At 40.7% G+C, this 26,081-nt stretch overlaps 1 protein-coding gene across 1 annotated transcript in view; it reads left to right on the forward strand.

Moving 5' to 3' along the window:
- Positions 1-1,204: 1,204 nt before the first annotated feature.
- Positions 1,205-26,081, forward strand: part of Col9a1 (collagen type IX alpha 1 chain) — a 113,036-nt gene continuing 88,159 nt past the window's right edge. Inside the window, exon 1 of the mRNA XM_051152681.1 lies at positions 1,205-1,335. Coding sequence (XP_051008638.1) covers positions 1,205-1,335 — 131 coding nt within the window. The remainder of the gene's footprint in view (positions 1,336-26,081) is intronic.

The following is a 26,081-nucleotide window of genomic DNA, read 5'->3' on the forward strand; positions in this document are numbered from 1 at the left end:
ATCTGAAGCCAGGACTTCTTAAACTAATTGCGGTTTGGTAGATGTCTGCTGAGAAGATCATACTTAGGTTAAGGTGTTTAGTTCTTTCGGAGCATTGCAGTAAGCACGAATCAGCCCTCATAATAAAGTACATCGCCTCTAAAGACAGCAACCTTTAACGCACCCTCAACTACCTCCCAAGCAGAGTTTTCAACTTTGTCTAAGTTCTCCTCTGTATTTCCAACTTCTAGGGACTTGCGCATGAATTATGGTTCAAAGATGGAGTCTGCTGAATAATATATGTCCATGGATAATTAAAAAGAGTTCCTCATTATGGAAGACATGCATTTGATACAAGGAAAATGTTTCAGCTACAATGTAGAGGCCTGGAACGTGGCTGAGATTTCACCTCCATCCCCATCTTCCTCGTTATCTTCCGCTCTTGGGAATCTGCCTTGTTTTAATACAACGTCTGGAGAAAATGATTTCAACATTTCACAGTTTAAACCATCCTTCCGACCACAAGCAAACTTGGGCAGCGTCAGTCTATTGAACACTCTTCATTTTCTCTTTCTCTATTTTCTTGCTCTCTCTCTCACTTCTTATACGTAGAGACATACATCAAACGTTATAAACGTTAATTTGGTCCCATGTAATGCTTTAACCCATGTAGACATAGCATTGTGTTTAACTAGGTTAAACATATTTACTGCTCATAATTTCTTTATGACTAAACATTTGAAACCCGTTCTGGGTGTGATTTTTACATGATAATGCCATGCTATACTGATTATTACGTGTTATGGTTTGAATATAAAATGTTCCCGGTGGTTTCATGTGTTTGAACGCTTTGTGCCCAGCTGGTGGCGCTGTTTTGAGAGGTTGTGGAACCTTTTGGACATGGGGCCTAGGGATGGACATAGGGCTGAAGGGGTGCATCTTGAGAGTTTCAGGCTGGCTTGTCTCTGGCCTTTGCCTTCTGGTGAGCACCATGTAACAAACAGGCATCTAACAAGTCTGCCATTTTTGACCAAGCTTATCTAAGAACGAGTCCTTCACAAGCGCTAAGATTCTAGCAGCAAAATAAACTCTAGCCTGTTGCGGTCGGGTTATTCTGTCACAGCGGAGAGGCGGGTGATTGATATAGGATATTGGTGCCTAGGAATTCGGTCCTTTTTGGGAGAAATCTGACCTTGTGGTTTATAGCAACTGGTTTGTGGAAGAGATGCGGAAGAGTTTGGGCTGCAAGCTGGGCGTTACTAGAAGATTTTCAGAGCCCCCTGTAGTCAGAATGAGGATGTTCAGAAGTCCCAGAGCAATGCAATCAATTAAGGCCAGCCTCACCAGGTGTCGGAGGTAAGAAGCAGGTGTTCAGGGGCGTGTCCTAGGTAAGAAGCACGTGTTCGGGGGGCGTGGCTAGGGCCCGTTCCTGTTTCTCTTCCTGTGCTGGGGAAAGAATGTGTCTGTGTCCTATCCACGTCCTGAACATTCAAGGGAGTCTGAATTTTAGAATACGCTAATTTGTTTGGTGTAAGACAATAAAGCGGCATTTACGCTGTGACTTGGTTATTGTTCACTGATTGTAGCCACAATACTAGTGGGAATTCTGAGTAAAAGGCAGAGTAGAAAGATGTGAGAAAAAAGTGCAGTTTGGTGGGGGAAAAGAACATGTTGTGGACAAGATAAGTGTAGATAAAGTTGCTGAAATTGCTAAACAGATTAGCACCATTAAAGAGAAACTGGGGACTTTGTGCCGGAAATAGGTACCTTAAAGAAGACATTCTTTTCATCAAAGTGTTCAGTGTGTGAAAATGCAAATCTACTTGAAGCATTTTTCGTTGAGTAGGAGCGTTCCTGAGAAAAGAGTGTCTAAATAAAGACTGGCCCCACAGGATACCCTGCCCAGAAGGCTGCCGGAAGAAGGGTTTCCATGGTTCAGCTATGTGAGCTCTTGGAGGCTGCTGCCGCTGTTATCAAAGGGGACAGGCCACCCTTTGAGCTGACAGAATTGATCATTGTCCCTGTGGTGATAGATTGGCGTATACACAGATACGTGAGCATTAGGGAGCCATAGTGGCTTGTGTACCAAGGTTCTGGAGAAAGGCTTGAAGCCCAGGAAATATGCAGCAGGTAAAATTCTACTACCGAGAGGCTGTGAGAATCTTATGTGTGAAACTGTGAACACAAAAATCTAGGTTACAAAGGTGACAGCAGGCTATGGAAAATGACAGAGATGGCAAAAGTCTGTTGTGAAAAGTGTCAGGCAATAAGTCGGGCCAGCCCAGCAGGGAGCCTGCATGTGTTTCAGTCAGTAGAGGTGCTGAGAAAGGGCTACCCAAGCCCACCAGCACCTAGATAATACCAGCATGAGTCTCAGGGTATTGGACACAGAACTGTGAGGTTTGGTGTTTGTCCTGCCAGGTTTTGATCTATTTTCAATTTAGTCTTCCCTGGCTGTCCCCCAATCCCTCACTTTTACCACTGTTGTTTATTCTGCCATTTTACATTACAGCTGTTTCTTGATTTTACTGAGGTTCGCAGCTAAGAGTTTGCTTTGAGTCTCAGAAGAGTCTTTGAAGTTTCGAACAGTGCTCAAGCAGTTACAAATTTGGGCTATGGAGTGGTGGCGCACGCCTTTAGTCCCGGCACTTGAGAAGTAGAGGCAGCAGACAGCTCTCTTCAAGTTCAAGGCCAGTCTAGTATACAAAGCAAGTCCCAGAACAGGCAAGGCTACACAGAGAAACTCTGCCTTGAAAAACCAACCCCCCAAACAACAAAATAACAAAAACCAACCCAAACCAAACCAACAAATCCCCAAACTTTGGGGGTTTTAAAAAGTGGGCTGAATGGATTTTATATTACAAGAGTGCCATGGACTTTGGGCAGTTGGTGCTAGAATATCATGATTTCAATATGAAATGTCTCCATGGAGTCATTTATTTGAGCACTGTGTCCTCAGGTTGTGGTTGGTTGGTTATGGATCTTTTGGGGCATGGAATGCAGCTGTCAGATACAGAGCGTTAGCGGTGGGCCTTGAAGGGGGTAGACTAGTGCCCTGCTTCCTCTGCTTCCTGGTCGGTGTCATGTAAGAAGAAACTGGAATAGATTATGCCCTCCTTAGAGTTATCCTCCATACCATCCTGCCATAAGGAACTACTACGTCCTGTGAACCCTGTGCCAAAATAAACCATCCCTCCTTTACATTGTTTCTGTTGTTCGTTCATTTTGTCCCAGTGTGCTGGTTAGTTGTGGGACCATAATAGGCCAGAATTAATGGGGCGAGGGGAGGGTCAAGGAGAGTTTCAACCCCAGATACCTTATCTGAGGATGGCAGGCGTTGGCTCTCCCACACTAGCACCAGAAAGTCCCATGTCCCACCATCAACCTTGGTAAAAATGTATTACCTTGACAGTTATCAAGGCTTCACTTCTTGTTTGACCTTATAAGGTCATTCCCTGGCCCCCGCCCCCCCCCAAGCCCCTGAAGATGCAAATGAAGTATCTTCCAAAATCCCTGTCCTCACCAATTATACATGGACACACAAACCTTGCCCCAGAGACCCTGCCCACCTCCACAGGGGCATAAATAGCCCGCTACCCACACTAAACTGAACCAGTTCTCCTAATCTGTTCCTGGCCGTGTGCCTGCTGACCAAGGGCCTACACTGCAGTCACATGCCCTGTTGAGCTTCCAGACTCCAGCCCAGTCCTGTGTGATAGAGGCAGACACAGAGTGGCAGTCAGTATTTGTCAACTAGACACAAAGTAGGCTTACCTGGGAAGAGAGAGTCTTCACTGAGGAACTGCTTTTAACAGAATGGTCTGTGAGCATGTCTGTGGGGGCGTTTTAAAAATTAATTTATTCATATTACATCTCAATTGTTATCCCCTCCCTTGTATCCTTCCATTCCTCCCTCCCTCCTGCTTCCCCCCTACTCCCCTCCCCTATGTCTGTGACTGAGGAGGACCTCCTCCCCCTGTATATGCTCATAGGGTATCAAGTCTCTCCTTGGTGACCTGTTATCCTTCCTCTGAGTGCCACCAGGTCTCCCCATCCAGGGGACGTGGTCAGAAATGGGGCCCCAGAGTTTGTATGAAAGTCAGACCTCACTCACCACTCAACAGTGGAGAATGTCCTGTCCACCGGCTAGGTCTGGGTAGGAGTTCGAAGTTTACTGCCTATATTTTCCTTGGCTGGTGCCATAGTTTGAGCAGGAAGGACCCCAGGACCCAGATCCACAGGGACATGTGCTCAACCATGTTCATAGCTGCCTTATTCATAATAGCCAGAACATGGAAACAGCCTAACTGTCCCTCAGTAGAAGAATGGATAAAGAAACTGTGGTACATTTACACTATGGAATACTATTCAGCTATTAAAAACAAGGAATTCCTGAAATTTGTGGACAAATAGATTGAACTAGAAATTATCATAATAAGTGAGTTCACCCAGAAGCAAAAAGAGGCAAATAATATATACTCACTTATATTGAGACACTACCTCAAGGGGTATGTCCCATGAAAGACTTTACTTACCAGGAAAGTGGGTCAGAGGGGAGGACAGCCTATTGGGACTTTTTTTTTTCTGTTAATTGATTCAGGAGGATCTAGCCTACTGTGAGTGGTACCATTCTTAGGTAGGTGGGCTGAGGCGAGGGAACTACGTCAGTAAACATCACATCTCTGGGTCACCATTTCAGTTCCTGCCTCTAAGCTTCCTTCCTGAGTTCCTTCTCTGATGTCCCTTGAAGGTAGAATATAACCTGGAAACCAAATCAGCCCTTTCAGCCACATGTGTGGTGAATCATGCCTTTAATCCCCGCACCCAGGAGACAGAAGCAGGCAGATCTCTGTTAGTTCAAGACCAACCTGGTCTACGTAGTGAATGCCAGACCAGATAGAGTCATACGGTGAGGCTCTGACTCCAAAGAGTCTTTTCTTTTCCTCCCTAAGTTGGTTTTCGTCATTGTTTTTATCTTAGAGATAGAAAACCAACCAAAAGACACAGTGATGACAAAAGTCACTCAGACCCTATTGCTTTTTAGTACATTTGGAAGTCAAACCTTCTGTTTTGTTTTTAGCTCTAGACTTTGATTATCTGGAATTATTTTTGTGGTTCTACATAAATCATTATTTTCCATCAATATTCCAACAAATATCTAGGTCACTGTTGGTTGTAAGACTAGTTTAATAAGACTTACTCTTCTAACTCATTAACATGGAGTGGTTTTCCACTTTTTGAGTCCATCTTAATTTTCATTACAATTTTTATAATTTCAATTGTGGAAAATTTTCATCTTTGATTTAATTTATTTCTTAATATTACTATTTTAATGTTTTTGAAATTATTACAAATTTGGTTGTACTCTTGGTTTTTATTTTGGATAATCTGCTCTTGAAATATAGCCATGCTATATCCTGATGAGACCTAGGCTGAAGTCAGATTGTGGGGGAGGAGAGATCCCCCCCTTGTCAGAGGTCTAGGGGAGGGGAAGACAGTAGAAGAGAGTGGGAACAGAAAGATAAGAGCAAGGGCATAGCAATCCAGATGTAATGTGAATAAATTGTAATAAAAAGTTTAAAAAGAGAGATAAAATGAACTTTAAAAAGAACATTAAAAAAAAAAAAAAAGAAATATAGCCATGCTACTGGAATCTTAAGGTTGATTTTTGTATCCTGAAAGTTTGTTGAATTAATTCATCATTTCAAAGACATTTGAATTTTTCAGGTTTTCAATGTATGGAAGATGATGTCTCCTATAGATGCTGGCGATTTGGTGTCTTCTTTTCCAACTTGGAAGCCCTTGTTTCTCTCTCCTGATTGCCTTGACTTCTTCTTCTCTAACTATGTTGAATCAAATTGGGCATTATTCTCATCGAGCATCCTGTTCCTGCATCCTTCTGAAAGCATCTACACATTACTTATAAGCTCCCCTGTATGGGTTATTTTGTTAGGGCAACCCGACTAGACTAAGACACAGAACGACTGGCAAAACTATATGCACTGGCTAGTCTTATGCCAACTTGACACAAGCAAGTGTCATCAAAGAGGAGGGAGCCTCAACTGAGAAAATGTTTCCATAAGATCCTGCTGAAGGCAAGATTGTAGGGCATGTTCTTAATTAGTGGTTGATGGGGGAGGGCCCAGCCCATTGTGGGTGGGGCCATTCCTGGGCTGGTAGTCTGGGTTCTATAAAAAAGCAGGTTGAGCAAGCCCTGGAGAGCAAACCAGTCAGCAGCACCTCTCCACGACATCAGGTCCTGCATCCAAGTTCCTGACCTGACCTGACTAGACCTGAAGAAGTCCAGTCCTGACTTCTTTCAATGATGTGGAAATGACAACTTACATAGGCCTTCAAGGACCTCAGTGGAAAGAGCCATTGGAGATTTTTTTTTTTTCTACTTGTACTTTGTCTGGCTGGCTTTCAGGATTTCTTGGGATCAATGGTTCTCTTTATAGTTCCACTGTTTGGAGCTGTGAAATCTGAGAGTATTGTCCTATGCTTATCATCCCACTGTGTGCTTGGAGCAGGTTACATGTCACTTTGCTGGGGTTTCACAGGTTGGAACATGAAGAGAAGTTGTGCTCAGAAGGATTGTACTCAGAGCCCGATCTATAGCTGATTCAGATCTTCATGGTGATCAGCTGTGGGACTTCGGCATTTCTGAAATTAGGTGTAGTTTTAATTTTCATTAAGAGTGAAATGGGATAAGACTTTGGTAGATTCTGGGTGGTAAAAACGTATTTTGCATATTCTGACGTTAATGGTGTGTGTGTGTGTGTGTGTGTGTGTGTGTGTGTGTGTTACGATGGCAGGTGATGTGCACAGATGCTGTGCGTTGAATCTGGTCTTCCCTTGGGCTGGCAGCGGAGCAGTGATATGCGTTGTGGTACCCTACTGTGAAGTAGACATTGGGCTGCAGCTCTCAGTCATTCCTCCATGATGGCAGAGACTAAGCGACTGACACACGAGCATACTGTCTTGCTGAATTACCATATTTGGGTAGATATATTAAATAGATGCCAGTGTATTATATAATATTTTCAATATAATATTTTCAATTTAAGACTTTGTTTTGTTTTTATTTTGCTGTACTGTAGATTGAATATGGGCCTTGTGTATGCTATGCCAGCACCCTGCCACTGAGCTATATTCCCAGTCCTCCTATAACTTTTTTATTTTGACAATACATCTCATTATGTTGCCCAGGCTTCCTTCGAACTTGATTAATAGTCCAGGCAGTCCCATAAACTTGTGACTCTCCTGGAGCCTTCATCTCCCAAGTAGCTAGGATTACTAGCCTGTACTACTTAACTTGGCTCAACATCAACTCCTGTGAATCCATTTACCTAAAGAATTTCTTTTAGAGAATTACGCAAACTTAACCTGATTAGAGTAGAGTCATAAAGGCTTCTGTTGCTTATCACAGTAATTTGTAGTAGTTGAAAAAAAGTTTTCTTACCACAGAACTTTAGATCTGGATTTTCTGATTCACCCTCACTAACCAGGCAACTTGATTACAGTGGCAGATTCAGAAATGCAAATCATATTAAAATTGGTATTTAAATAAGAACATTCTGGATCCTGGAAGAGTATGTTGGAATCTATATGAAGATGCTATCATTTCCATCTGTCATAATTTCAATCAGACTACCAGTGAGATATTTAAACTGCTTGTACTAGAAAATTAATCAAAGAACCTCATTCGCTTCAGTTTGCTTTTTTGTGGTGTTGGCTCATGAGCAGAGAAATGTGACGAGGCACCGTATTTAGCTTTGCACTTAATTCAAGGTTACAAGACTCTTTTCAGTAGATACACTAACTTCCTTGTGTTAATGCCTTTTTCTTTGCCCTTGTGGCCTGCTTCCTAAAAGGGATCATTGCTACTTCTCCTCCACAAGAGAAATTGGAAGTATTTTGAGATTTTTAAAAAACAAACCAGTGTTTAGAATTTAATGAGGAAGCTACATCTTACATTTAAAAATTATATTTCAATTATCAAGAAACTGGATTTAGGCCACAGTAAGGCTCCTTTCTTCTCCCCTCCCCTCCCTTCCTGCCATCTTTCTTTTTTTTTTCTTTTCTTTCTTTCTTTCTTTTTTCTTTTTTGGAGGTGAAATATAAATTGCACCCAGGCATATTTCTCTGTAAAAACACATATGTGTATCTGTGTTGGCTATCTTTTTTCTTACTACATCTTCTCTACCTTTACAATACTTAATTGTATGTGTTGGTACTTCTTGGGACATTTTTATTTGGCCTTTATTTGACCTAGAACTCCATTCTATCTTACCTGGAGCTGACTTTTCTCCTGGGATGATCTGAGGCAGTGTGGAACACTGCAGGGGTTTGTCTCTAGTCTTACCTAAGTTCATGGTCATTTAATTTTCTTTGTTGTCATTTCTAATGGGTGGTGTAACTTATATCGATATTTTTACATTAACGTTTTAAATTTATATGTTTGAGCGTGGGCCTGCCTGTCTGTGTGTGCACCACATGCATGCAGTGCTTAGGGAGGCCGGAAGACTGGAGTCTCTGGAGCCAGAGTTTTACAGTTACTGTGAATGCCCGATGTGGATACTAGAAACCAAACTTTGTTTTGTTTTCTTTCTTTTGTTTTTTGCAAGAGCAGAAAACGTTCTTAGCTGCCAAGCCATTTATTTTATTATTTTATTTTATTTTTAACAATCCTGTTTTATGCCAAGAAAAAAAAAATCTGGCCCTCTGTTCCAAGATGAAGAGTTTAAGGCACAGCTCCACAGGTTTAAGATTCATGACTACTGTTTGGAACTCAGTGGATGTCAAATATTCTTACCTGGGTACAACATTCATCATCGGGCTCTTAGCCTGTGGCAGGGGTCTTCCGTGCTGGTGCCATCCAGTTTCCTTAGTCCCATAGGGCTACCTCACCTTGCATCAGGAGGCAGAGACATTTATTTGGTTTGCCATAGTCTTTTGAAGTTGTGGGGTGATGTGAGTGGTGGCCCTTCCTCTAGTCATTCCTACCAACGAAACTGGTCATTTCTGCTTATTCCCTGGGAGTGGCTTTGTGTTTCCATAGTGGAAGGAAGATACATTCATAGATGGAGGATGCAAGGCAATGAGGATACTGAGATGACTAACTGAAAATCAGCAAAGCCCTAGGATAGGCGTTGGATCAGGGCAGCTTCATCTTGGCACTGAAGGAGCGGGGGTCCTTCCTGCTACCATCAGGGTAATACGTAATGAGGTGCTGTAGAGACACACTGAGAACATTTACTACCAGACACTGGCATTCACTGAAAGTTCAGATCAATAGCAGTATCTTTTCTTGCAAAAGGACGAAGCACAGACGCAAACCGCCACTCTTGACAGACAGCTCTCTACACAACCTATCTGTGATAGTCCTGGAGCATCCTCTCTGGGTCTTCTTCCTGTTGTCTTTAAACTGAATTCTAACCTTAGACCCTTTCTTGCTTTCCTTTCTTTCAAAAAGCCAAACTCTTACTGATTGTGTAGTTGAAAAATCATGTTCTCTGCCAGAGGTGAATTATTAAGTACAACTAGCTGATCATTAAAGGAGGCTTCTGAATTACACTGGGAATTTAATATAAAATATTTCAAAGAATTTGCACTGGACCTGACAGGGAAAGAAACAAAAAATGAAATAAGAAACCTCAGTGTTGTATGGGAAGAGTTATGAACGCTGAGGGTGGAGGGGGAAGATACGGGAGAAGTCGGGGAGTGTGTGAGTATATTAAAGATACATGGTATGCAATCCTCAAGGGATTCATAAAAATATTGTTTAGTTTTTTATAAAACAAACTTCCTCGGCAGACACTGCAGCTTTGTTGTTTCTTGGGATCTGTGATCACTGAACACAGGGCAAGGAGCTTGCTAGCTTGTTGGCTGTTGGGCCACGGCACAGCAGAACTACTTTCAGGTCTAAAGGAGGTTCTGACTTTTAAAACGTTCATTGAAAGAAGAGCTTTTGCTTCTTGCCCTGACCTGTTTGGACCTCACCAAGCAAGACACTGCTGGAAAAATAAGAGCTGTCCTTGTCTGCTGTTAAGATGTAGGAAGAATGTTGATGGGAACACACCGGGTCCATTTATAAAATAAAAATGTTTTAAGCCTGAACTGAGAGAATTTCACCTCAGATGCTTCAGACTTTATGGATTTCTGTAAATATGCAGAAACATTTTTCTCCTTGTTAAAAAGTTTTTCCTGACTCTTGGAGTCTACAGGTTTACTGCTTGGTATTGAATTTAAGAATTAATTAAGTATGTGGGAGCTACTGGTTTCTTTGACTATCACATTAATCTTTTGAGCTATATAAAACTGTGGCTATACCTGCATTGTTTTTAGAGAGGGACATTTCAATGATGAACTCTGCACATCCTGAGTTAGTTGGAAATAGGACTTCCTGCAGAGAAATATTTATTCTGCCTAACCTTTCTGCCCTACTAGGTACCCAAGACAAGGCCAATGCATATTCATAAAGATTGCTTTTTGCTAATGAGATTGCAAGGGAGAGAAACGTTGACCAATTATGCTATGACAAATATCCTGTGTCTTATGAGTATTGGCGAGAGCATTCTGAGTTTACAGTCTTACACTTGTTCATGTGTGTATGTGTGCATGGTGGTGGTAGTTGTGTGTATGAGGGTATTTGGTGTCTTTCTCTGATGCTTTTTTCACCTTATTGACACAAGACAGGGTCTCTCACTGACCTGGAAGCTCATTTTGGCTAGGCTGCCTGGCTAGCAAGCTCTGGGATCCACCTGTCTTTGCCCTGTAGTGCTGGGGTTACAGGTGTGTACAGCCGTGGCTTTTTACACGGGTGTTGGAGATTTGAAATCAGCTTTTTATGTTTGCAAATAAAGTGGTCTTGCCCAATGTGCCTTCTCCTTAGTCCCCAAACACTTAAATTATCCTGGTGAACAATTTGGACTTGACTTGATATTGTTGCCTCATTCAGTATAAAATTTTACAAGTTGGCTATATTTTCCACAAGCAACAGAAATTCATTTATTGAGATATTGCTGTAGTAATAACTAACAATGATATCTAACGTGCATTGAGTACTTCCTTATGACAGGTACATGCTTAAGCAACCAACACATTGTATGTATCACTTGACACTGCCATCCGATGGAGTGATATCACCAGAAGATGAAATTTGTCTGCAAGGTTAGGTGACTTGACCACATAGCTGATAATCTGTATAGCTGGGATATGTCAACAACTCTTTAAGATTTATATGGCAAATAACATAATGTGCTGTGTCTTCCCATCGTCTACAACATCTCAGTTGGATTCCCGTTGCATGACTATTAATTAGCATGGAAAATTTTGCTGTTGAATATGGAAACCACTACCTACATATAGTATGCTAACCAACATTAAAAAAAAAAAAGTACAGCTGTTCTTTCACGGGCTACATTCAAAGGCTCAAAAGCCATCTGTGGCTGGTAGGTGGCATATTGGTCAGCACAGATTACAGGGCACTTCCTTTACCACAGAACACTATATTGAGCAAAGCTTCTCTCTGTTTCATTCCTATCTTTTCTTCTGATAAAATTTCAGTGAGTTAAAAGAACTCCAGGGAGAGACTTGGGAAACACTTTTTTTTTTTAATTGGCAAAGCATCATTTGAGGTGGATATAATTTTTGCTGATGGCTCACTTCATTCATCTTTAAAATTCTTTTTATTATAAATTCTGAGAAGAAAAGCATTTCCAATATTGTCCTCAAATTATGGGGTCCTTCTTACTTGGGTGAGTTACTTTGCATGGATTCTGTAACTGTTTATGTCTTCGCATGGAGGAACATTAGGTGCTTAAAATTCTTTCAGAGACAAGAGGCAGGGGAGTATTTAAATGCTCTGTAAAATTTGGAATTCTTCCAATAAATAGATTTTCAGGTTTCTCTGCTAAGAAGAATAATGCTGTTTAAATGATCTGTTTCCTCCACACTGAATTTCCATTATTGTCTAGTCATTTGAAAAATGACCTTGTCTTTTGGAGATGGTGCACATTGCTCTGTTTTTGTGATGTTTCATGAATAAAATAAACAAGGGGGTGGACTTTCCTCGAGCATCTTTTTACTCTTATATATTTATAAGTAGGAATCATAATTCTCCACTTCTTGACTTTAAAATTATTGAATAAAAGGAGAAAACACAGCTTATCATCTATGTGCTGACATTATGGGCACCCACTGAATTTATTCTAATTTGTGAAGGTGTGCAGAATGATAATTTCAGAACTGATGGGATGTATTCCAGATGAAAACCTGTTTCTATGGTAACATCGGATGCAGTGTTAACTAAAATTGCACATGAACAAGATGATTCCCCTTCTCCAGAAAACTCATTAAAAAAAAAAATGAAAGGAGGCCAAACTCAATTCCAGTTTCCTATAATGATTATCTGTGTGGGCTGTGCTAAATATCCACAGAAACAGCCAGTTTCATAACCAATATGTGCTCTTTAAGGGTCACTTTATTAGGCTAGTGACAGAGGACCTAAACACCCTGGCCACAAGCAACTCAGTTAGGAAAGGGTTTATTTCAGCTTATGGCTTGTCTTCCATCACTTAGGGAAGCCAAGGAAGTACTTCAAGGTAGGAAGCTGGAGGCAGGAACTAAAGAGGAAGCATGGGGAAGGAAGTACTGCTTACTGGCTTGCTGCTCATGACCTTTTGATAGCACCCAGGACCAGCCCAGGGTGCTAACAGTAATGTGGGCCTTTGCACATGCACAATCAACTGAGAAATTTCCTCATAAGCTTGCCCACGGGCCAATCAGGTGCGGCATTTTCTTAATTGAAATTCCCTCTTTTCGAATGACTCTAGGTGGTGTCAAGTTGACGCACAGCTCTCCAGCACAGTAGGAAAGGAGGCGCTTGGTGACAGGCTATCCGGGGGAGCACTTCTCCAGAGCGTGTAAGTCACAAGAAGCAGGGGTGAACTTGGGGCTTGGGAATGAATGCTTCTGACATTGGAGCAAAAGTAAGAGTGAAGAGAAGGATTAGACAGAAGGTGGAAAACCACAGTGACACAACAGGAGAAAAAGGAGCAGCGTGAGACAGCAAATGGAGAATGTAGAGATTTAGAGAGAGCTGTGCTGTCTTATGCTTCTTGGAAAAATGTAAAGAAACTCTCATGAGCTGTAGACTATATCATAGAGTGGAGTTTCACTGCCCGGCCGGTACTGGGAGGGGACTCCCCACGAGTATTAATAATTTTTTGTCCATCTTACGAGCAAAGGTACAAATAGTCTTTGTTACAGATTATCTTTTAAAGGATGCCTCTGTGGTGAACAGCGTTGGAACTACAGATATGCCTTTAAATGGGATAAAGTAAAATTCCATTATTCTACAATATGATAAATGTAACCGCTCCGGAGGAATGCCTGATGGGTCTCTGCCTACTGAGAAGTGTTTGGGTTTCTGGAGCTGTCCTTCAGCACATCCCATTACCTGTGCAGGTAGCATTTCAGTCTCCTCCCATCACACTGTGGCAACGCAGGCCCAAAATACTGATGCTTATACTTAAGTTGAAGCTAACACTATCTAGAAACTAACACTAATCAGAACCTGTCCGTTATCTCTGACCCATGAATCTTGTGTTACTTGCCAGCACCTGCGATTATGTGGCAGCCCTCTGTGGAACTGGCTCGTCTACAATTCTCAACAGTTATTCTGGCTTGGGATTGATTTTCCCTCCACCTACTGTAGTCTTTAAAAAATGATACGATGATAGGGTTTCTGTTTCTCTGAGCCCCTGGCACTGCTGGGAGGTTGCTGGTGGTGGATGGAGGAGTTGATTATTTTCATTTGGTTTCTAGCAGTTTCTCTTACCTGGTTCCTAGTATCTGTGATGTATCATATGTTTGCTGGCTTATACTGGATTTTATATTTAGTAATACTGCCTAGTTTTAAGCTTTTGTGATGTAATTGTGTAAAAATTATTATATAGTAAATTTGTTCAATTGGCTTAATTTTTATCATCAGTAGATTACATTTCTCTGAATGAGCATTGATACCAGCTCAGCAAGGTTGAAGTTCCCTATTTTTTCCTTAGTCTTTGTTGCTGTAAACTGTTATTCAGTATGCATTTTGTGGCTTGTCTGGATATGTGACAATGTCTTAATAAGACCATCCTAGGAGAATTTGATGAGATGCTAATACTCAGGGCACAGAGATGAAATTTATGTATCAATCAAGAAAGACTAAAAATTTTAATTATAAAGGCAAAACTGCCGAATGATATAGGAGCAAAGAAGCTTTATTGGATCCTAATATTATTCCTGTTATGTCCCCTCACAGAGAAAAAAAATACATCTGATTCCTGCTAGTGGGTAAAATTTAAACTTGTTCTCCATTGATGAGAACTTCATAGCATTTGATCTAAGATTCCTCCAGTCTACTCCCCCTACCCAATTCCAATCCATGACAGATTGTAAGTTCCTAAAAGCATCACCACCACCACCACCACAATCATAATCAGTAGCAACAGCGGCAGCATGACCCCCACCACCACCAACCACCACCAGCAACAACAAAAACCAAATGCTCATAGAAATTTCTGCCAAGTGCGAACCGTAAACGTCAATTTCTCCACTAAACAGTTTGAGAGTTACTTCCATTCTCTTCACTTATAAGTTCCCAGGGAACAATGTGACCTTTGGAGAAAACCACACAAATTAGGCTTTTAATTTGCAATTTTATTCACACTCCAGAAATATGGGAATTCTAATTCATGGCCAATTAACTTGTCAATTTGTGCTCAATCTTGTCTTGCTAATGTGCAATGATTGGTGTGAAAAAGAAAAGAGCCTAGGTAAATAGGGAATATGACCTATAATTTATAATTATACATGTGCATTGGCTTGCATTGAAATTATATTTTGAAATACTGTCTAGCTTTTAACCCTTTGAACTAGGTTTTGAGTAAAAGCTGTAGTTTATTTTGTTATTTCACTTTGAAGCTTTCCCCCTGTTTATATGGCTTAATTTGTATCACTAGTTAGGATGCCCATCTGTTCTTTATGAGTTCTGGGAATAAAGTGCAGATTGTACATTATTGTTTTCATAGAAGATAAAGCAGAATACGGTTAAAGGAGAAACACATCTGCATATTTAAGAGCCAAATAAAAACAACACAACCATTAAAAATTTCAGGAGTTTACAGGTATCACAATTACAAAAATTGGTTTGCTTTTCTTTCAGGTTAGTTTTCTTCCAATTTTTTTCTCTGATAGTACAGATGAGGCAGTTATGTGGGTATTAAAACATGTCTGAAGACTCTCAGATTGTGCCAGTTCCAAAAAGTACCCAATTTAAAATAAAAGGAACTAAATCTTTTCTTTCTTTATCTTTGATTGTATTATGTTTGCCATCAGCTGACTAAGTGAAGTGTTCCCAGCTTTGGCTGTGAAGGAACCAGCCCCCCTTCATAAAGACCCTCATTAAGGCCAAAGTCTGTAAATCTCCACTGCTGCAGACTACTTTAACACTTCCCTTCTCTGACAGTAAAACAATTCTGAGAGGAGCCACAACTGATAACTGACCCTAGCCACCTGCCAGAGCATAGTGTCCCAAGAGTTAAAAACAAAAAACAAACAAACAACAACAACAACAACAAAACACTGTTAAGACTAACAGCACAGCCAACTTGCCTTGAAAAAGTCCAAACACACTCTCTCCTAGTCAAGCTGACCAGCAAATAATCTAGCACATAACAACAACAAATTTTAAAAAGCCAGGCCAAAGTTCCTAATGCCCCCTGTGAGTGTTTCAACCAATCTTTCCCTAAGTTACCCAACTACAAAACGCCAAAGCTCATAACTTCCTGCTTGCAGCTTATCTGTCCAAATGCCAACCAATCACATACTGTAAAACTCATTTCTTTGTCTAAAACCTAAAAACCCTATGAATTTGCTGTTCAAGGTCGCCTCACTCTGATGTTGTGAGTAGATCCCAGTGGGTAGATCCCAGTGCACTGGAACAAAAAACATCTTGCTTTTGCATTGATCTGGTCTCTGTCTCTCACTTGAGGGATTCCAGGAATAGACTCTCCTGACTAGTCTTATAGCTGTTCTTGCCCACAAACATGTTATGAGAGTTCATTTAAGGTACATATACAGCTCATGGGAACTCATTTTTGCCACTATGAAAGAATATACATTTTTAAGACTCTTTGCTCCAAGGTGGTTAAGTTCTATCCACTGAATCTATCGTGTCTGGGTGATAAATCTGCTGAGGAATACACACCTAGTTTTGGTTCATTCTTGATATAATATTTCAGTGGTCTCTCATTTTTATACTAAAATAAAATGCATATAGAATTCCCTTAGAAAAAGACCTTTATGCAAATCTCTAAAATGTGCTGTGTCCAGATCTTCTTTCAGAGAATACTGTTTTACAGATTAAAAATGATTTCTTTTCAAAACAGGGTTTCTTTGTACAGCCCTGTCTATTCTGAAACTTGCTCTGTAGACCAGGCTGGCCTTGAACTCACAGAGTTCTGCCTGCCTCTGCCTCCTTAGTGCTAGGACTAAAGGCATGTGCTACCACTGCTCAGCTAAAAATGATTTCCTAAGGACATTTCTTCACAGAAAATTTCCAGAGTTTAGTAGTGTTTGATAGAACCACATTATTAGGCCTTGGGTATAATGTAGAGCTAGTCATGGTAGCTCTGGTTGCTGAGTCTGTCACTTGTAAGTCTGATAGATAACCACTTCTGAGAATGTTTAGCATTCACAAAAAGCTCTTGAGCAAGCTCAAGATGGAGTAAAGACCACATGTTAAAAAAATGTGATCCAAAGTCTGTCCACAGCATCTGGTACTCTGCTGTGCAGCTGAGACATGCCCTGAGAGCCTGCCCTTAGCTGCCATGTGTTGTCAAGATTCACACCCCACTTACACTCCTGGAGTCAGTTCCCTTTCACAGTGTGCTTGAGGCCAATGTGCTTTGGCTCATGCCTTTCCAAGAATTCATAAAAAGTAGTGCTTGACAGGGCTGGTGTGTAGTAAGACATTGGTAACATATGAGAACATCTTTGAAATTATGTTATTCCAGAAATACACACTGATTTAAGTGTGTGGGAGAGAAAATATGCACAGCGGGGGATTTAAATCATAAACCAATAGTTTATTCACACTTTTCAGTAAGTTCTTACATAGCAGCTATATGATCTCCATTTTTTAAAAAAATGCATGTAAGATAAATAAAAAACAAAATATTTATATATATTGCATTATTATTCATTCTGTATAGAAATAGACATATAAATAGAAGATAGCCCTTAAAGTGCTATTTTACTTGGATACTTGAAAGCTATAATCAAGAATCCCATCAATCTGATGCTGAGTAGTTTCCAACCCATAAATTAGCTGCTTGGTATCTTATTTCTGTCCTATATTTGATTGAAATTATATAGATATTTTATTCATATTCCTCCTCCCTTTTTCCTTAGCTCTTATGAACTTCTTCATGTAGTTTGTCTCCAAGTTGATTGTGGTTGATGAACTTCAGAATGCAAGATGCAGACCACAACATAGACTGAACCTGGACCTCACCTTGACTCCTCACCACCAGTGTGGTCTTAAGGAAGTCAGCCTCCCAGAGACCCGACCGAGTTCCTTATTATAATGCTGCATTGAGAGCAGTGACTTTGCACCATTGTTTGGAGGATTCTACATAGCGCATTTGAAGCATGGAGGGACCACTCACGTAATGTCTGGTGGTATCAGTTTGGTCCTCTTTGGTATAAACTATTTACCAATGTCAGGGAAGAAAAATGGCCTCAAGGTTGGATACAGTGAGTCATGGTCTATATCAGAACGGATGCCGAGTCGGGTAGCCACCCATCCTGTCAGCCTGGAATGAGGGTGACAGGAGGTTCCCAGAATGTGGGCATTTGATACTAATGTTGAGGAGGTACTGTGAGATCTGAGGATGAGGGCTGATGTTTTTAAAGAGACACTGTGCTTGGGAACCAAAGCCAAAGGTCCAAAATGGTGAAGGGCCACTCACAATGAGTGTTAGAGTAATTGGGTTTTGCTAACTTCTGTGCATTACAGAAACAAAGTTCCTGCATCTTGAGGAAAAGAACTTAAAAAAATATCTTTTCTCATACAAAACTTCTCCATAGTAATTTCCCTTCGTTTCACTCCTCCCATCCTCTTCTCTCCTCCTCCCAGATCCACTGCTCCTCCATTTCCATTCAGAAAAGAGCAGGCTCCTCGGGATATCAATCAAACACGGTGTAAACAAGATACAATAAGACTAGGAACAAACCCTCATATTAAGGCTGGGTGAGGCAACCCAGTAGGAGGAAAAGGGACTCAAGAGCAGGAGAAAGAGTTAGAGAAACACCCCTGATCCCACTGTTAGGAGTCCCACAAAGACACCAAGATACTCAACCATAACGTTATGCAGAGGACTTAAGTTAGACCTATGCAAGACGCCATGTAATTTTAACATGATAATCTCAATAGTTCTAGTGTTGGTAACAGGTCAAACAATTAGGAGGACAAATAGTTCCAGGATATCAGGCAGCATGTAGCAGCTTTACTATAATTACATTGAGAGGAGAGTATACATTCTGTTTGAAATCATTCTCCATTTCACTCTCTGGGAAGCTCTGAAACTCTCATGTCCTGAGGGAGAAGTATGAAGTGTGTGCACAGTGTAACTAATGCCATTCTTTGTATGGGTGTGCTCGATGTAGGTCAATGTAAGAGCCAGCATCCCGAGAGAGAAAAGATGCTGTAACTGTCTCTTCCCCCCGGCAGTCCTGCTGGACCTGTGTTGGGATTAGGAAGGAAGTAGCTCTTAGGTATGGAACCTGGAAAGCTGCTTTTCTTCTCTTGATTTTTTTTTTTTTTTTTTTTGATTGTAGACTATCGAGGAACCTCAGGTGAATGGTTCTAACAGGAACAAAGAGGAAGATGAATTTCCAGGACGAGCTCACTAAGAGGGAAGGGGAATGTATACGCTTACAGAAATAAAAAATGAAAGGCCATTTTGCCTTATCCTTCCCTAAATTACTGCCACCAACCAACAAGTGAGCAACTAATTGCGACTGGCCCCATAGGGTGGTTCTATTTTTTTTAAAGGCCAAACAATGGTGCTGTTAGGAAAAGTATTAATGGGAGGAGGGGTGAGTGGAAGGGGGAAAAATGAAAGCAGATTTGAAAAATAAGGTAAGATAGGGTCATCTAGTATACTGAGAGCTAGGGTCACTATTACCAAGGGGCTGGGTTTTGTTAGATCTGATGGTTTTTCCTTTAAATTTATAAACACCCACTCACACTCACACACATAAGAGCACACAGCAGGTGCTATATGATGGGATAAAGAAAATTAAGATTCATGCTCCAAGTTTTTCTCTTGAGATCTTTTGCTTCTTTTATTCATGTTATTTTCACTTGATAAAGTTTTATACTACTCTAAAATTTTTGAGGATTTTATACACGAGACAGGGAACTATATTATTAGAAAGCATTTTTGGTGTGTGTGTGTGTGTGTGTGTGTGTGTGTATGTGGGTGTGCATATACATAGAGGTCAGAGGCTGATGTTGGGTGTCTTCTTAAATCTATCTCCATCTTATTAAAAAGTTTTTTTTGGATATTGACTCTCAAGTGACTACACTGACTACAAAGCAGGCTCTAGGGATCTGTCTCTCTCTGCCTCTGCAGGGCTGTGTCACTATGTCATCTGAAAAGGATTTTGCACAGAAGTGTAGAATAATTTGAAGGCATCAAAATAAATAAGTCCTTCTTTTTTGAGACAGGGTCTCATGTATCATAGGCTGGCCTTGAACTTGATAGATGGCTGAGGGAGATCTTGCAATACTGCTCCTCCTGTGGTTACAGCCTGTGCTATTATGGTGGCCTTGTTCTCTTCTGTAGTGAGAGTTTCGGTTCCTTAAAAAACTCAGCTATGTTATGTGAATGTGTTTTTGTTTTTTTTTTAATCCCAGGTGTGGGATATGGGGCTGCTTCAGACTGACCACAGTAACAGACTATACTATGTCTTGTGCTCTGGCAGGGGCATGATTTTGCCCGCTGGGGATAGTTGACAGTTGGAATTCTGGGAACTTTTCAGAAGGGATAAATATCAGAGCCCTGAGAGGGGCCAGGGCACTCTGAAGAGGCAGCTGCTGATTTCCCTTCTGCTGTGGTTCGTCGCAGTTTGTCATGTGGTGATTTGTGTTCAAAGAGACAAAGTAGGAGAAATTGGATATCTTGTCGTGACAAAGATCAATCTTGCTCCAAGGAACTTGAAGTCTCTGATCAACAGGAAGTAGCTTAAAGAGGTCTATGTCCCCTTTTCTAACTTTCTTTCTCGCCTACCTAGTGTTGGGAGGGAGAGTTAGAAGGGATTGGGTGGAAATGGGTGGTAGATATAAGAATGCAAATAAAATAGCTAAAAATAAGCACACCCACATTCTTTATTCTACATCATTTAGTGTTTGGATTATAAAACACCTACTCTAGAGAAGTTAGGAGTCTAAGGGGGAATATAGAGAAAAATTTACAATTTCCTGTTCCTTTTGCCTCTGTCTATCTGCACTAGATTCCTTTCCACAGATCATACTTAGTATCAGCTTTCTCTCTTCTCAGTGGGAGATAACTATCCTCGTTAAGTAGAGTTCTTATGCAAAAATCAATTAATATAGACAGAATGCTTGGGAAAGCCCGGCATGTAGTTATTTTATTATCACTAAACAAATGAACAAGCAACAATCACTAGAAAACCCCTATTTACATACCTTGCTTTCCCAACACTTTAGCTCCCAGACCTCTGATGACAGGATTCTTTCTCTGTTTTATAATTTAGATCTGAAATGTTCCCCACAGTCTTTGAACTGTGGCAAATCTCCAGCTGGTGGCACTGTTTTGGTTTGTGGTGAAACTTTGGTATAAAAGATTTAGCTGGGGTGTAGGGTGGACTTTCAGGGTGATAGGACAAGCCCATTTCCAACCCGAGCTCTTTCTGTCTCCTGATCTGCCAAGTTGTGGGCAAGCCACACTGCGAGCTCCTATCCCTGTTCAGGGCCTCTCTTTCCACAATACCTTCCTCACCATGGGAGACTTCCTCTGAACTGAGTGCTGAAATACATCTTCCTGCTTTAGTTTTCTTCTGTCAAGTGTTTTGATATAGAGATAAGAAAAGGGAACCCATGTGGCACCATGATTTGGTGTCAGCTGTGGCCCGGGACAAATTGCTAATTTTACTGTTACTATTAGTAGGCTATTTTGTCAGCTCAGCTGAATCTCTGTGGTCCTTTCCATGTTGTCGCAAGCATCTACCTGTTTTATAGAGCTGGCCCATTCAATATTGGACTTAGTTCTTTCCGTCTCTCCTGCCAGTGAAAAATCCAGCCTTTGGAAACTAATTGCAAATTCTAACTCTTCTTATCAAACTGTTCTGGATCACCTTGACCAGTGACTTTCATCCTTCCTAATGCTGAGACCCTTTAATACAGTTCCTCATGCTGTGGTGACACCCAACCATAAAATTGTTTTGTTTTGTTTTTTGTTTTTTTGAGACAGGGTTTCTCTGTGTAGCCTTGGCCATCCTGGACTCACTTTGTAGACCAGGCTGGCCTCAAACTCACAGCGATCCGCCTGCCTCTGCCTCCTGAGTGCTGGGATTAAAGGCGTGCACCACCACGCCCGGCCCCATAAAATTGTTTTTATTGCTAATTCATAATTGTAGTTTTGCTACTGTTATGAATTGTAATGCAAATATCTGTGTTTTCTGATGGTCTTTGGTGACCCCAGTTAAAGGGTTGTTCAATTCCCAGAGTGTCACAAGCATTGATGTAGACCAAGTCTTTCCATATATCTTTCTGTCAGACTTAGGTAATTCCACGTATGCACTTTCTCTCTAAAGTTTCTACTTATCTGTACTTGTTGTTATTGCTGTGTGTCTGTCCTCCCTGAACAGATGACAGTGACCATCGTGTCTATATCTAGCCTCCAAGGTCCAGTTTCATAGAGATTTTTTTTTTCAAACTGACTCAGACTCCTGGGGATATTTTTATGTTGGTTACTATTTGCTGTCTTGCATTTCAACTATTAAAACATAGGCCTTTATTCTTCTCTAGTATAGTGGGTCTTGACACTTGGGAAATTACTTTCTTTATATTTGGTTGCTATATAAAAGTAATAGGTCTTTACTAAATATGGCTGAAATAATATTAGCCTTTGCATAGAAGACTGCTTTATGCCTTATAGAGCTCATATATGAAAGATAATGCATTGAACTTTATAATGAGCCTTTATGGGAGGTCCCTGTTTTCCAGAAATAGAGGCAGGGTTGTGCTTTAACATCCATGAGGGGAAGCACACAGACTAAGAACTCACTCTGAACCATCTGAGTGCAGACACCCCTGTATTCTCTTTTATACTCTCCTGTCTCTGAGAGGAAATGTAGCTTCACTTCATCTGAGTGAGCACATGAAATGAAGAACATGTGACTGCAGGTGTCAGGTCACCATTATGCACCATAATTTTCTCGGAATTTTCTAAGTCTTCTCCTGGGATGAGGCGGGCCTTTGGATGGGAAGTACTGGACTTGTAATCTGCTAGGAAGAGAGCAAGTTTTAGGAGATAGCACGTAAAGAGACAAATCTTTTTTTTTTTTTTTTTTTTTTTACTATTTTTCATTTGAGAAAACCTTAGATTTGTAAGAACGGTGCTTAATTTTAAGGCAAAAACATGAATTGCTATGGCACCATTTCCATTTGGTTCTGTAGTTAGTCTAACTCTGGGCACAGAATAACAGAAATTAATATGGTGTGTGCTATATGCAACACTGCAAAAACCCTGAGGCTTTAAAAAATGTTTCAATTTCTTTTAAAACCCCCCCTTTTTTTTTTTATGATGATTTACAGTGTAACAAGGGCCAACTAATTTTTATTTCTTTAAAAATAACTCCTAATAACAAGCCTAAAACCTATCATTTAGCGTCTGGGTATAATATGAAAGCTATTTTTCTCATCTTCTGTTTACTGGACATATTTATGGACAGATTTATTGTGGTGCAAATTTGTAGCCAAATGCTGTTCCCTAATACTGCACCAAGAGACAGATATTTTCTGGTTCCTCTAGCAATTCTCACAATGACATTTTACATGTGAAACAATATTCTACCAGATAACAAAGCTAATGAGAACATTTATAGTGAGGAAAACCTTGTGTGGCTGCGATTTCTCTCCATCTGCTTCTGAACCAGTCCTATGTAGCAGGCTATGCTTAGCAAAGACAATCCTTTTGGGTCATCTATTCTTTTGTTGCTTCTTTGCTGTGTTCTTCTTGGCTGCAGATGTGGGCTTGCTTTTGAGGGCCTGCATCTCCACCCTGTGTTTTTCCTTGTCTCTCTTTTGACCTTCCCTAGAGAGCTCATTTCCCCAGACAGGGCAACTTCTATTTCAGATCTTTCCCCACTTGTAATATGGTAATGCTGATGGGTTGTGTATCTTAAAAGAGAAAAATTTTCAAAGTTTGGGCATAGTTTCTGGTAGTGAGGAAGTGTGCCTTCTTCTGCCATTCTAGAAGGAATCCCAGGGGAAGCCCTTAGCCAGCATAGGCTGAGATTACACCAGTTTGATCCTCCCCGTCCTCTGTCTCCTAAGTCCTGTACACTCTCACTTCCCTGCAGATACCCTCCGAGCTGGCCAAGTCCTGGAATCACTATGTTGATGTTGGTGCCCAGTCAGCTCCTAACAACTATAAGCGCAGTCATTAAGAACAAAGGCTCTTTATCACCTGTCCAGGTGCCAGGCACCACTGCTATTCCTGGCATAAGTCATGGTTTCAGAGAGATTTGAAATGAAAGGAGGTAGAAGGAAGGAATCCTGTGGGTGCCCTTAGGGGCCACTGGAATGTCTGTGCATGCCTTTGTGGCTTCCTGGTTAGCTGTTTCCCTGTGAGCTTGCAACCCGCACAGCTCTGGGTGAGAAAAGGTATCTTTTAAAAACCACAGGCTGCTGCCAGAGCCTCTCCCAGTTACTCAAATGTCTCTTTCTGTATAGGTGTTTTCTCTCTTGCAAGGTTGTAGCAGTTTAAATTAAAAGCTGTAATTTTGACCTCTAAAAGGGTTTTACTCTTGGAATTTGTTACTTTGTCAAGTAACTGACTGACTGAGTTACACCCCCAGTTAAAACTCGGATGTTGTATGTGACCTATCGTTACATTTACATTTTTTGAAAGCAAATGTGTGAGTTCTTTAAGCTGTGTTCATTTAAAAAGGTAGTGACTTTTTTTTTTTTTACGTCTGCTATGTCCACACCTTATATGCAGAAAAGGAACTCAAGAAAACATGCTCAGGTGTAAGAGTGAATGATCCCTAGGTAGTGAAACTGTGAGTGATTGCTTTTATTTCTTATTGCTATATTTTCTAAAAATTTGCATATTACTCTCAAAGCAAAGAAGCTATGCGTGTATGCATAAGAATAGACCCACACATACATACATATGTATAAAACAAAATTACTTACTAAAGAGACTCATTGGTGAATTGCTCATCATAAACACAGTGTCTCATAGGCACCTATGGCTGAATTTGCAGTGGTTGTTAAAGTGATCTTTTTTTGTACCCATCCACAACTCAGTCAGTAGAATAGGGTATTTTCTCCATCACTAACTAGTTGTTAACTCATGCAGATGTCTTCAGCCCAGTTTCTTTGCCAAGAAAGCAGGATGGCTGCATCTATTTTGTTGGATTGTTATAAAGTACAAAAGAGATTATGATGAGAAACATTCTGGAAAAATCAGAGCATTGTGTTCAGGAAGGTACCGGAGGTGAGGTGAGCTTGAAGGATGAGTTTGCCTCTGTTTCTTGGGAAGAAGAATAAAAGTGTGGCAAATGGCTGACAGTATGAGATGGAAGGGAGGAAGGCTCTCAGCTGCTTTTCCTTGGTGTCTCTGGGTGGAGCTTTTGAGTAGCTGTGTATTGTCAAGGTATATTTTTAGTATCTAGCCACACTTTATCTCTCAGGAGATCTAAATGAACCTTGACTTACTGAAGCAGAGTCCATTTGAGTGAGGAAGAAAAGCAGAGGAGAATGAGTTACAACACAAAATAAATCAAGCTGGTGTGTGTGTGTGTGTGTGTGTGTGTCTGCGTGTGTTTCTATAATACAGAATCCAGACTCTGTATTAAATCCTAATTCAGTTCTTAAAGTATGCCCACAAAGAGAGTGCTTTTATTATTAGTGTTTATAAACAAGTAAACTAAGCCAGAGAGGATAGTTTCTCTTGCAGCTACACATTAAAATGTCTAGAAAGCTAAAGTTTAAGCTTAAGCTCTGTGCCTCCCTTCCAAGCTCACTCCTAAGGGTTGGCTTTGTTGCTTAGAAGGTTCCTGACTTGGTGGTGGTTACTGAAGAGAATGTGCGTGGCTGATCTACTAGGGCAGAGTTGATTTTAGTTGTTCATTTTGTCTCTCTTTTTTTAAACAGGCTTTTGTGAACAATCAGAGTGCATTGTATTTGTGCATTTATCTTGAGAGCAGTCCTAAAATGGAATCAATTATAACACTTTGCTTTCTACACATGGAGAACAGCGAAGAATGGAATATTTGCATAAAATCAGTTTTCTACTCAGTAATGGGAAATCAAGTTCTTTGATTCCCAAACTCAGGTGTCAAATTTCAGGAGCACACTGCCACCTAGTGTCGAGGGAACATATTCTCACCCAGCAGAAAGTAGGGAAATATAAGGTGCCATGGGATGCAACATAAGAAAATACATGGTTAAGCTTTTTCCTAAAAGAGGAAGAAACTTCAGGATTGGTGATCTATGTTTCATTAATGAGAATTAGCATGAGCTCAATTCAGGAGCTCAATTTTATTATTAATATTATTGAGCTGATGAGTGACGATAGTGCAAAAGAGGAGACCTAGGTGTCTCTATTTATTCTGCCAGGTATGTTTTTGAAATAGACGGCTAGCAAGAAATGTATTGCGTGTGTCTTTTCATGAGCTCTAGATGTCTCAGGAATTCTTATGGGTTAAACTGATAATTATTTAAAAATCTTATTAGCAAATAATTATTATACATTTGCCGCCTGCAAGTCAATACCTGTGACTATGAAGGG

The sequence above is a fragment of the Acomys russatus genome, chromosome 11 (assembly GCF_903995435.1).
Source record: "Acomys russatus chromosome 11, mAcoRus1.1, whole genome shotgun sequence".
Taxonomy (NCBI): Eukaryota; Metazoa; Chordata; class Mammalia; order Rodentia; family Muridae; genus Acomys; species Acomys russatus.